The sequence below is a fragment of the Drosophila bipectinata genome, chromosome 2L (genome assembly GCF_030179905.1).
Source record: "Drosophila bipectinata strain 14024-0381.07 chromosome 2L, DbipHiC1v2, whole genome shotgun sequence".
NCBI classification, from domain to species: Eukaryota; Metazoa; Arthropoda; class Insecta; order Diptera; family Drosophilidae; genus Drosophila; species Drosophila bipectinata.
This window is the reverse complement of record NC_091736.1, coordinates 4,250,596-4,262,828: the sequence shown is the minus strand read 5'-3', so window position 1 is coordinate 4,262,828 and position 12,233 is coordinate 4,250,596. Positions and strand designations below refer to the sequence as shown.

General features: G+C 41.3%; 1 protein-coding gene across 5 annotated transcripts in view; it reads left to right on the top strand.

Moving 5' to 3' along the window:
* Nucleotides 1-12,233, top strand: part of Lar (tyrosine-protein phosphatase Lar) — a 111,377-nt gene that overhangs the window by 96,605 nt on the left and 2,539 nt on the right. For 3 of the 5 annotated variants that reach the window (XM_043213237.2, XM_043213230.2, XM_043213232.2), the window contains 5 exons: nt 395-545; nt 618-754; nt 2,924-3,220; nt 8,555-8,694; nt 8,756-12,097. In XM_043213237.2, coding sequence (XP_043069172.1) covers nt 395-545; nt 618-754; nt 2,924-3,220; nt 8,555-8,694; nt 8,756-12,097 — 4,067 coding nt within the window. The remainder of the gene's footprint in view (nt 1-394; nt 546-617; nt 755-2,923; nt 3,221-8,554; nt 8,695-8,755; nt 12,098-12,233) is intronic. The other 2 variants (XM_043213235.2, XM_043213236.2) reach the window with 1 other exon arrangement.

The following is a 12,233-nucleotide window of genomic DNA, read 5'->3' as shown; positions in this document are numbered from 1 at the left end:
ATTCGTACATAAATTTGGGGGAATAGGTGCTGGGGGGTATGATGGACATATCTCAATCAATTCCATGCCAAAAACCAATATATGAACGAATTCAAAATGCTGATGCAGCGAGATTGCTGGTGTGTAGCCGGTGTGTGGTTGCTACTGTTGTTGTGTCACCTCATCATCATCAGAGTTTTGATTTGGAATCCGAAACCGAATCCGAATCGGTATCGAAATCATCAGCATAGAAATAAATGCCCACATTGATTTGTTTGTATTTTATTTAATTTCCGTAATTTCCGTTTCATTATTACCAAACCAAAACCCATGCCAAACACCAAAATGCAATACCAACCGGGTTGTTACCCCTCCTCGTCGTACCTCCTCCGTCGGACGGATGTGTCTACAAAAGGTGTGCCATCACAACCGAGCAATTTCCGGGCCACCGATATCGGCGAGACCGCAGTCACATTGCAATGGTCGAAGCCGACGCATTCCAGCGAGAACATCGTACACTACGAGCTCTACTGGAATGACACATATGCCAATCAGGCCCATCACAAGTGAGTTCCAGAGTCCCAAAACCATAACCCAAAGCCAAACACTGAGCCCTCTATTTTTGCGTCTTTGTTCAGGCGGATTTCCAACTCGGAGGCATACACCCTGGACGGCCTGTATCCCGATACCCTCTACTATATCTGGCTGGCGGCAAGGTCACAGCGGGGCGAGGGGGCCACCACACCCCCGATTCCGGTTCGCACCAAGCAATATGGTAAGTTGGCCACAACCAGGACATCCACCTTTGTTCTTTAAGTTAGGTCGTGCCGACGTAGTCGTACAAAATTCCATAGGCTTAAGTCCAACATTGAAAACCGATATATATATCCGCATTTATATGATATTTGACAAATGTTACATAATACCATAAACATGTAGTTGATCATCCAGAACTTATAAACAATATATACCCGCTACAATGTCTGAGTGTGAATCGAAACTAGTTTGAGTTTTGCTTTCGTGGAAACAGGTAACGAGTGAATGAATGAATAAAATCGAGTGTACAAGTGTTTTAATAATTTGCAGGGTTTTTATTATATATGCACTTATATTATATATTTTATATTATAATTATAAATATTTACTGGATATATATTATATATAATGTATACTGTTTGATATGTGACTGTTCTCGTTCCTTGCAAGTTAGCGATAAGTTTTTAGTTCTATTTCCACAAACACTCCACACTACTTAGTATAAACTTTTAGTTAGACATACAAAGAAACAGATGGCACATAACATATATAAATAGTTTACACATAATACATAATTATAAGACACTAAGCATTACACCAGAATAGAATACCAAACATCAGAGTTAAATGGATGGCAGAGAAAAAGGTATTAAAATTTCATAAACATAATTTCCCGATTCGCTGCCATTTATTCAACTAAACTTGTTCCGTAAACCGATTGAACAATAGCTACTAGTTCACACCACACCACAGCATAGACGACCATAACAACCCATTATAGAACCCATAGCAGCCAACAAAACCACCCACCAACAACCACCAAAAACCACCAACATTTCAAATCAAAAACACCTTTTTCGGTTCGAGTTTAAAATCAAATTGCATGAAAATGTAATGCAAACTAGATGGCCAGAATCCGAATAAAAAATCTGAATGAAATCAAACATCTATTATGGTATGCATATTTGAATTTGTGTGTGTGTTTTTTGCTATGCCCGATTATATTCCATTTATCATTTGTGGCTCTGTGAGTGTTAAATCATGTAAATTATGCCAAAACAATTTTCAACTTTGGACCACTATTTAAGTGCTAAAATTCCTAATGTACTTTGCACATTGCAATATTGCACTATGCACTCTGCACTCTGCACCAAAAGCACTGAGACCACAAAACCAAAACCAAAAATGACTTAACTTCTCTCCCTCTGTTTCTGCATCAGTGTCTAGAAAATTGATTTTGAATGATATTTTAATAGACCGACGCGAAGGCGAAGTCGAATGCCGAAATGCCAGAATGCCGGAAGTACAAAGTTCCAGAGGCAGTGGCAAAAATATCACTATGGTTTCCGTATTTGCACGTTTTGCATATTCGCATAATTAAAACCTAAAATGCTTGTCTCCGACAGACAGTTTCAATGAAGACGAGCCTCAAACTTATTCTGAAAGTTGTCTTCCTGCTTAGAGTTTGAGTTAATAGTTTGTTTAAGTTTATTGCCTGCTCAGAATTATATTGCAAAGTATTTTTCATCTTAATGCACTTAAATTGTTTTGTTTAATTAGAGCTATTAATGCTTGTTGTACAGATCTCTTATCTTTTTAACTTTATGCACTTTTAATATGTACTTTTATTTAGTAGCTTATCGAATATGTTTTTAAGTATTCCAAATTCCCATGGTTTATGCAAATGTGTATGTAAATGTTGTATACTTGTCGAGTTTATTTCTTAATTTCTAATCGTTTCCATAGGCCATAAGCATGCTTTCTCTATGTAGCTAGTTCGATACAAATTTTCAGCTCAAAAAGTCGTTACCAAAAAATATGCACAAAAAGAAAAAAAAAAAAAACTAAAGGGAGTCAACATTGTTTGCATAAACCATTGGATCTATGTCTTGAAATTTTTTATTTATTTTGATATTACTATGCCTATATAAACCATATTATTCCTATATGATTTTAATATTATTTCGCTTTACGGCTCTTTCGTTTCATGTTATCCATTATTTTGGTTTGAAATTTATTTTGTAATCTCTGCGCTAATTGCTGAATTGCTCAACTTTCATAACCAACCGAACAAACCCTGGCTATGCATCAACAAAAAATAAAAAATAAATAAAATGATCCAAAAACCAAAACCAATACCAAATCAAATGCACACACAAATACGTTCCGTTCCCATCTATGTAATTAGTACCAGGTGCACCGCCCCGTAATATCACCGCCGCGGCCTCCAGCTCCACGACGATCTCCCTGAACTGGCTACCGCCGCCCGCGGAAAGGTCCAACGGCCGGATCATTTACTATAAGGTATACTTCGTGGAGGTGGGCCGTGAAGACGACGAGGCCACCACGTTGACCCTCAATAGGACCAGCATTACGCTGGACGAGCTGAAGCGCTGGACGGAGTACAAGATCTGGGTCCTGGCCGGCACCTCCGTCGGTGACGGTCCCCGGTCACATCCGATCATATTGCGCACCCAAGAGGATGGTATGTATGGAACAGAAATTCTTACCTATGCGTAAGTCCTACCGATATCTGTTTTTATTTTTCATTATAATTTTTCCACCCTCTTGTTTTAAGCTCTGTTTAAGTTTTATTTTTCCTTAAGTTTGAATTTTAGTTCAACATTTCATATATCCATATCGACATTCATTTTTCCTTGGAAAGAAAAAAATATCAACCCAAAATCTAACCCAAAGTATTTTGTACAATTTTTGAATTTTGATATCGAGAGCATTCACCACAGGAGCGGCTAAGCACTATGGAGCGTTGACTGATATTTATCGAGATATCTATGAACGAAAAGTTTTTTGTTTTTTCTACATTTTAAAAATATACATCATATAATTAAAAAGCTGTTAATCATCTTTTGAAAGCAGCTCTATAGTATTATTTGTAGCTTAAATGTCTTTGTTTTGTGAAAATTAACCATTCCACTGACATTCATTTAATTTACTTTCGAATCAGGTCTGATTCATAAATTTCACACTTTTTATGGATTCTTAGACATCCATTTTTTATATACTCGTATAGAGAATATATTACTTATTAATTTCTATCCAACATCATTGTTATTATCTATTAAACATCATATATTATTTTCATTTAACGTTTCTTTAAAACAATATATTTTTCAGTTTAAAGGACAAATAAAAACGTCTACCAAAAATTTTCTTATTGGCACTATAAAATTGCATATTTTTTGGCGCAATTTTTGACTACTTTTTTGCACTTATCTCTATAAAAAAAACAAAACAAAAAAATCTTTTAGAAAAAATCCTATGTATTGTGTACTATATGCAAGCTACATAATTTTTGTTCTATTTCTATTTACTTCTTGACTCGCAATCGTCTCGAGAAATGCACAAAATCAAATTGTAACTTTGATTATATATCAAAAACAAAAAAAATGAAAATGACTATACCTTTATAAGTATATATTTTTGAATATAATGCATCAACTGTTTGTGGTAATTTGTATAGCACCAGAAACGCCATGAACTCTATGTAATCTTTTTGTATTTTTGGCATAATCATATAGTTTTTGTAAGCACACAGCCCCCTACAGATTATCCCCAAACCCAAAAAACCAAAACACAAATTTGATTTTAGGTTGTTTGCGTTAAATGTTTTATTTAATTGTTTGCATAATTAAATTTATGCAATTATAAATGTAAACATACCCAGGACCTAAATAGGGGTTATATAACCCATAATAGCCCACTCTCCTCTACCTAAATATATGTCCCGATTCATTCTTATTTTATTTCATATGTTTACCCAGCGCAAATAGCGCAAAATGTTCCGCTCTATTTATTTATTGTTTTTTCTCAGTTGCATTCACACCAGCCTCCAACCCTCCAACCAGCACATACTACATCCCATATGCGTGATATTTGCATAAACGCCTACATATTTAATAACCTGTACAAAGCTCGGTGTACTATAATTTTGAGCCCTTTCTTTCTGCTCCCCCTGATACCCAACGTATCTGTTTGGTTTTTGGCACACGATTTTTGCACTTTTGTCACAAGTGAAGCTCCAAAACCCCATACCCAGCCCCAAACCCTTAAATCCCCCACGCCCGAATGTCGCACGTTTTAAATGGATTTTTGTTTTTTGCTTATTGCTATGCAAATAACGCACTCGGCACTGAAAAGCGACAAATCCTTAAATTGATTTCTGCACAAAATTAACCGATTTTTATTTGCGTACATAATTTTATATATTTTATGTTGTTGACCAATTTTATTAAGTTTTATTTGCAATCACCTGCATGTTTGCACAGTTAACACATTTGCGTATTTGTATTCGGCATTATTTCCACACCCTTGGGGTATTTATTTATTTTTTGTTGTCCCGATTTAAAGTGGCTGTGGTATCACGTCTGCCCTGCGAGTTTATCACAGTTTTTCCAATGCAAAGACTCTTAACTTTTTCATGGAGTACTTTCTGGAAAAACGTTTTACATTTTTTCAACTCAAGGGTGCAGGTGTGCTACTAAAAAGATTCCAAATATTTGCAGTATTTTTATGGATTTTTCATTTACTCGATGATCTCTGAAGGATTTAAAATTAAATCTATAATTTGTGGAATTTTAACCCACTAAGTCCTTGTTTTGCTTGTTAGCTGTTAACCTGCTTGTTCAATAAAGAAAAAAAATGTTTTTTATGATTAAATACCTCCTAAACTATTGTGTTTTAAAAGCTAGATCACCACCTCTTAGTGGTGGTCCATTAATTTGATTATTATTTCGAATAAGCACCTTAAATTAAATGTACTTAGAGCTAAGCACCTTAGTATACGTCTCAATCGCTCTCTATCACTGTCTTGGTTTCACGCTATCGGTAATTCTAGATGTTATAATAGGCTTAGTTTTAAGTACTAAGCTCACTCTGCACCAACGATTCTGCACAAGGCACTCAAGCACCCACAATACAACTTCGGAATACCACTAAGATATAGTGGCCTTTATGTGGCAAATAAAATAGCCAATATACACAGTATTTCTAATACAGTAAGGATTCTTATACTCTACGATAAAGCTAAAAGTATACACTTTCTGTTCTTTTCCACACCGCTCTTTATTAAAATCTACCACAGAAACATTTAATTTTGTGAAATATTTTTAAGTTTATTTTAAAGAACGTTGCACCAGAAAAAAAAGCACAAAAGCACCGCACTGGCACTGGCACTGATACTGGTACTGGCACTGGCACTGTGAGTGACTGGAGTTTTATTTTAATTGTACTCAATTTTGGTATAGCCAAGGGCGAGACGTACCCTCGTACCAACATTACCCTCTGTGTCCTTTCCTCCTTTTGATCCTGTCACACTTTTAGCCAGCGGCTCACAAGCTGCAGTTGAGATGTATCTGAGGCAGCATTATAGGGTCAGTGCATAGATACAAAGATACGTAGATACCATAAGCCATCTATGTAAATGTATCTGTCATATTCTTTTTCCCACTAATTTTTGTGTTTTTCGTATGTCGCTAACGTATTTCGTTATGATGTGATGCGCTTGTTAGCTGCCAGAGCACAAATGCAAATGCATTCCACCTGTCTAAAGCTGGGCACTTGCTTTTCATTTTCCACCTGCTCCACCCTCTAACCTCTCATATCCCACACCCTCCATTCTACATCCTCCATCCAACCCATTTTCCATTTTCCGACTGCGAATTTCGTAAAGCAAGCAGATTCTCTTTTGTGCAACCAGACAGTCGCACGTATGCACCGAAAAAAAATATATGTATGTTTGTATAGAAAAAATGAGCACCTCGAGCATTGGAAGCTTAGCACGAGCTCCTTGCTTCGTTTGTTCCATTCAGCACAGAAAAGGACTCAGCTTGGGAAAAAAAAAAATAAATAAAGAAAAGAAACACTTTTAACGGTGGCATTTTAATTATTTTATATTTTTAGTGTGCCGGTGTGAATATGAGTTTGTGTGTTTTGAATGAATGTGAAGTGACAAAAAAAAAGGGAGGATATGAAACTAAATATATATAGAGATACATATATAAACCAGATGACCCCTTGCAGCTTCCCGGGAAGGTAACAGAAGTTAAGCACATGAGCTGCCAGAACACTAATGAAGCATAATTTAACATTTTTGTGCCCGTCGGTTGCATTTGAATAATTTGTATTATGCATTTGTTTAACATTTTTAATGAACCCGAATGCCACGACGATTGGGGGCAAGGAACCGTCTGGCAGTGAACAATTCTGTAAATAATAATTATATAACAAAACTTCCCAGAGTTGTTGTCTAAATAATTTAAAACTTTTTTCAGACAAGAAATTTTATAAATTAAGGTTTATAAATTAAATTTTAAGGTAGCATAAATGAAACTATATAATATTTATTTTAAGGTAAGTTACTTTATAAATAGATTTAGATTACGGTGTTTCAAATCTACAAAATACCACATCATACATATGTTTTTCATAATTTTCAATACTTCTATGTACAGTATCAAAGCGATGTGCCAACAAATATGTAGATTTTGTAAGATTATTTTCCTTTCTTTGGTTGTAAACCCCTTCCTTTTGTGAATTTCCCTCCAACTTTTGCACCAGTAATCCATTTTGGAACTGTATAATGTAAACTAAAATCCTATATTTTATATCTTTTTCATATACTATAAAAAAAATCAAATAACTTTGCTTGGCCAATCGCACCTTGCACTACTTGCTCTGTTTCGTGCACCTTTTTTTGAATGCAAATCAAAATGGAAAACACAATACCAAAAAAACTAAAATCTTTTTGAAACTTTTTGATGTGAATACGAAATTATTGCGAAATTTGATTTTTGAACGCAACCTTTAATGGATGGTGGTTAAATATATATAAATAAACTATTTTAAAACTATTTAGAGAAAAAGAGTGAGTATATTTAATGGTTGACTATGTATTATGTTTAAGAATGCCCACTATAGCAACTGATGCACACGATCTACATTCATATACCATACAACTCCCTCTTTCCACATCTATTTATACATTTTTTTCCCTACTGTATATTTTTGAAATTGGTCCAGAAATTGTTGACCGATAACTAAAAAAAAGAAATCTATTTTGTTTTTTGATGTTTCTCTCTATTTCGACTTTTTTGAAACTCTTATCGAGCCGCAAATAAAGGCCGGCAAGGATCTAAAGTGCCATTGAATAAAGGCACCATTTTTAGCGAATATATATAAACTACATTACTTAATTTTTTTTACCACCATACTACGTTTTTGCACAGAATGCTTACATGTTTGTTTTTGCTAAGTCAATCAAGGTGGATATCAAAGCCGAATAGTCTTTGGTAGCCAACGTTTTGTGTACATTTTTTGATATACTCTCTATAAGTAATGGTCTATATTAAACCATGTTACTATAGCAAGGTATAAACTGCACCTCCTATTGACTTTTGAGCACCTATTGAGCAACCCTCTAATACTATATACCTCTACCTAGCACCTAAGAAGCACTTTTTGTGATTTAATTCCTCCAGTTCCCTCTTCAATTTTAAGTTACATCGTTTTTGTCTGTGATGTGGTGATGAAGTTTACTTGGAACTAAGTTCGTTCTGGTTCTGTACTACCAGCATATATTTCTGTTTATATCTTGGTCTTAGCATCTAAGAACTTAGTATTAGACTTTTAGCTGTTTATCTCTATTAAATGTAAACATGTATACTCTATAAAGGGTTAAGTAAGTTATCTATACATCATCTTAGCTATAAGTTAAGCTAACTTTAAGAGTGTTATTTTATGAGTTGTTTTCGTCACTGTAAATTCTTTGGTCTAACGAGCTTTTCTTCGCCGTCGACTGTAGTGCCCGGAGACCCGCAGGATGTTAAGGCCACGCCCTTGAACTCCACATCCATCCATGTCAGTTGGAAGCCACCACTCGAGAAGGACCGCAATGGCATTATTCGAGGCTATCATATACACGCCCAAGAGCTACGAGATGAGGTATGTTTTTCACGTTTATATAATGATTGTTCTAACGCAAACCTTTTCTCCTTATAACTAGGGCAAGGGCTTCCTTAACGAACCCTTCAAGTTCGACGTGGTGGACACTCTGGAGTTCAATGTGACAGGTCTGCAACCGGACACCAAGTACTCCATCCAAGTGGCTGCCTTGACCCGGAAGGGCGATGGTGACCGCAGCGCAGCGATTGTGGTAAAGACGCCCGGAGGAGTTCCAGTTCGGCCCACAGTGAGCCTGAAGATTATGGAGCGTGATCCAACGGTCTCCATCGAGCTGGAGTGGGAGCGCCCGGCACAGACCTACGGCGAACTGAGGGGCTACCGACTGCGCTGGGGCGTCAAGGATCAGGCTCTGAAGGAGGAGATGCTATCAGGACCCCAGATGACCAAGCGGCGCTTCGATGACCTGGAACGTGGTGTGGAGTACGAATTCCGCGTGGCGGGCAGCAATCACATCGGCATTGGTCAGGAGACGGTGAAGATATTCCAGACTCCCGAGGGAACCCCGGGTGGCCCGCCATCGAACATTACCATTCGCTTCCAGACACCGGACGTGGTGTGCGTTACCTGGGATCCGCCTACACGGGAGCACCGGAATGGTCTGATCACCCGCTACGACGTCCAGTTTCACAAGAAGATCGACCATGGCCTTGGCTCTGAGCGAAACATGACCCTGCGCAAGGCGGTATTCACCAACCTGGAGGAGAACACCGAGTACATCTTCCGGGTAAGGGCCTACACCAAACAAGGTGCCGGTCCCTTTAGCGAGAAACTGATCGTGGAAACGGAGCGCGATATGGGAAGGGCACCGATGTCCGTGCAGGCAGAGGCCACGTCCGAGCAGACGGCAGAGATCTGGTGGGAGCCAGTGCCCAGTCGAGGTAAGTTGCTGGGCTACAAGATTTTCTACACGATGACGGCTGTGGAGGATCTGGATGACTGGCAGACCAAGACCGTGGGACTGACGGAGTCCGCTGATTTGGTGAATCTGGAAAAGTTTGCCCAGTACGCTGTGGCCATTGCGGCGCGTTTCAAGAATGGTTTGGGCAGACTGAGCGAAAAGGTGACCGTTCGCATCAAGCCGGAGGATGTACCTCTGAATTTGCGGGCCCACGACGTCAGCACTCACTCGATGACCCTCAGCTGGTCGCCTCCTATTCGGCTGACCCCCGTCAACTACAAGATCAGCTTCGACGCGATGAAGGTGTTCGTGGACTCGCAAGGTTTCTCGCAGACCCAAGTAGTCCAGAAGCGGGAGATCATACTGAAGCACTACGTGAAGACGCACACAATCAACGAGCTGAGTCCGTTCACCACCTACAACGTGAACGTGAGCGCCATACCATCGGACTACTCCTACCGCCCGCCCACCAAGATCACCGTCACCACCCAGATGGCCGCCCCCCAACCGATGGTCAAGCCGGACTTCTACGGCGTGGTCAACGGCGAGGAGATACTAGTCATACTCCCGCAGGCATCCGAAGAGTACGGTCCCATCTCGCACTACTACTTAGTGGTGGTGCCAGAGGACAAATCCAATCTGCACAAGATCCCCGACCAGTTCCTCACCAATGAGCTACTCCCTGGCTGGAACAAACCGGAACGATCCAACGCCCCCTACATTGCTGCCAAGTTCCCGCAGCGTTCCATTCCGTTCACCTTCCATTTGGGTTCCGGCGACGACTACCACAACTACACAAACCGAAAGCTAGAGCGGGAGAAGCGCTACCGAATCTTTGTCCGAGCAGTGGTAGACACGCCGCAGAAGCATCTCTATACCTCGAGTCCCTTCTCGGAGTTCTTGTCCCTGGACATGCGGGAGGCACCGCCTGGTGAACGCCCGCACCGACCAGATCCCAACTCTCCCTCAGAGCCGGAGGTGTCGGTGAACCGGAACAAGGATGAGCCGGAGATCCTGTGGGTGGTGCTGCCGTTGATGGTGTCCACCTTTATTGTGTCCACCGCGTTGATAGTGCTCTGTGTAGTGAAGCGGCGCCGCCAGCCGTGCAAAACCCCAGATCAGGCGGCAGTAACCCGTCCGCTGATGGCCGCCGACCTGGGAGCCGGACCCACACCTAGCGATCCCGTGGACATGCGACGGTTGAACTTCCAAACCCCCGGCATGATCTCGCACCCGCCCATTCCCATCTCGGAATTCGCCAACCACATTGAAAGGCTCAAGTCCAACGACAACCAGAAGTTCTCCCAGGAGTACGAGAGCATTGAGCCGGGCCAGCAGTTTACCTGGGACAACTCCAACCTAGAGCACAACAAGTCCAAGAATCGCTATGCCAACGTTACTGCCTATGACCATTCGCGTGTCCAGCTGCCGCCAACGGAGGGGGTGTCCGGGTCGGACTACATAAACGCCAACTACTGCGATGGCTATCGGAAGCACAATGCCTATGTGGCCACCCAGGGCCCGCTTCAGGAGACTTTTATCGACTTTTGGCGCATGTGCTGGGAACTGAAGACAGCCACCATTGTGATGATGACGCGTTTGGAGGAACGGACCCGCATCAAGTGCGACCAGTACTGGCCGTCACGTGGCACGGAGACCTACGGCCAAATCTTCGTGACCATTACGGAGACTCAGGAACTGGCCACGTACAGCATTCGGACCTTCCAACTCTGCCGGCAGGGCTTTAACGATCGCCGGGAGATCAAGCAGCTGCAGTTCACCGCCTGGCCCGACCATGGAGTGCCCGATCATCCGGCCCCGTTCCTGCAGTTCCTGCGACGCTGCCGCGCCCTCACGCCACCAGAGTCCGGACCCGTTGTTGTCCACTGCTCGGCAGGAGTGGGTCGCACTGGATGCTACATTGTAATCGACTCGATGCTGGAGCGGATGAAGCACGAAAAGATCATCGACATTTACGGGCATGTGACGTGTCTGCGAGCACAGCGTAACTACATGGTGCAGACGGAGGACCAATACATCTTCATACACGACGCCATTTTGGAGGCCATCGTCTGTGGGCTGACGGAGGTGCCCGCCCGCAACCTGCATACTCACCTGCAGAAACTCTTGACCACGGAGCCCGGCGAGAGCATCTCTGGCATGGAGGTGGAGTTCAAGAAGCTCTCCAACGTGAAAATGGACTCGTCCAAGTTCGTTACGGCCAATCTGCCATGCAACAAGCACAAGAACCGTCTGGTCCATATCCTGCCGTACGAGTCCAGCCGCGTCTACCTGACCCCCATCCATGGCATTGAGGGAAGCGACTACGTCAACGCCAGCTTCATCGATGGCTATCGCTACCGCTCCGCCTACATCGCCGCCCAGGGACCTGTGCAGGACACCGCCGAGGACTTTTGGCGAATGCTCTGGGAGCATAACTCCACCATTGTGGTCATGCTCACCAAGCTCAAGGAAATGGGCAGGGTAAGTGATGACCATAACAGGCACCGATGTTTCATCATCAATTTTTTTTTTGTAAAAATAATCAACAAATTAATTTCTATGACTTTCAAGTTCAAAAGAGTAATTTGAAATAATTGATAATGTTTTGAAATTAAAG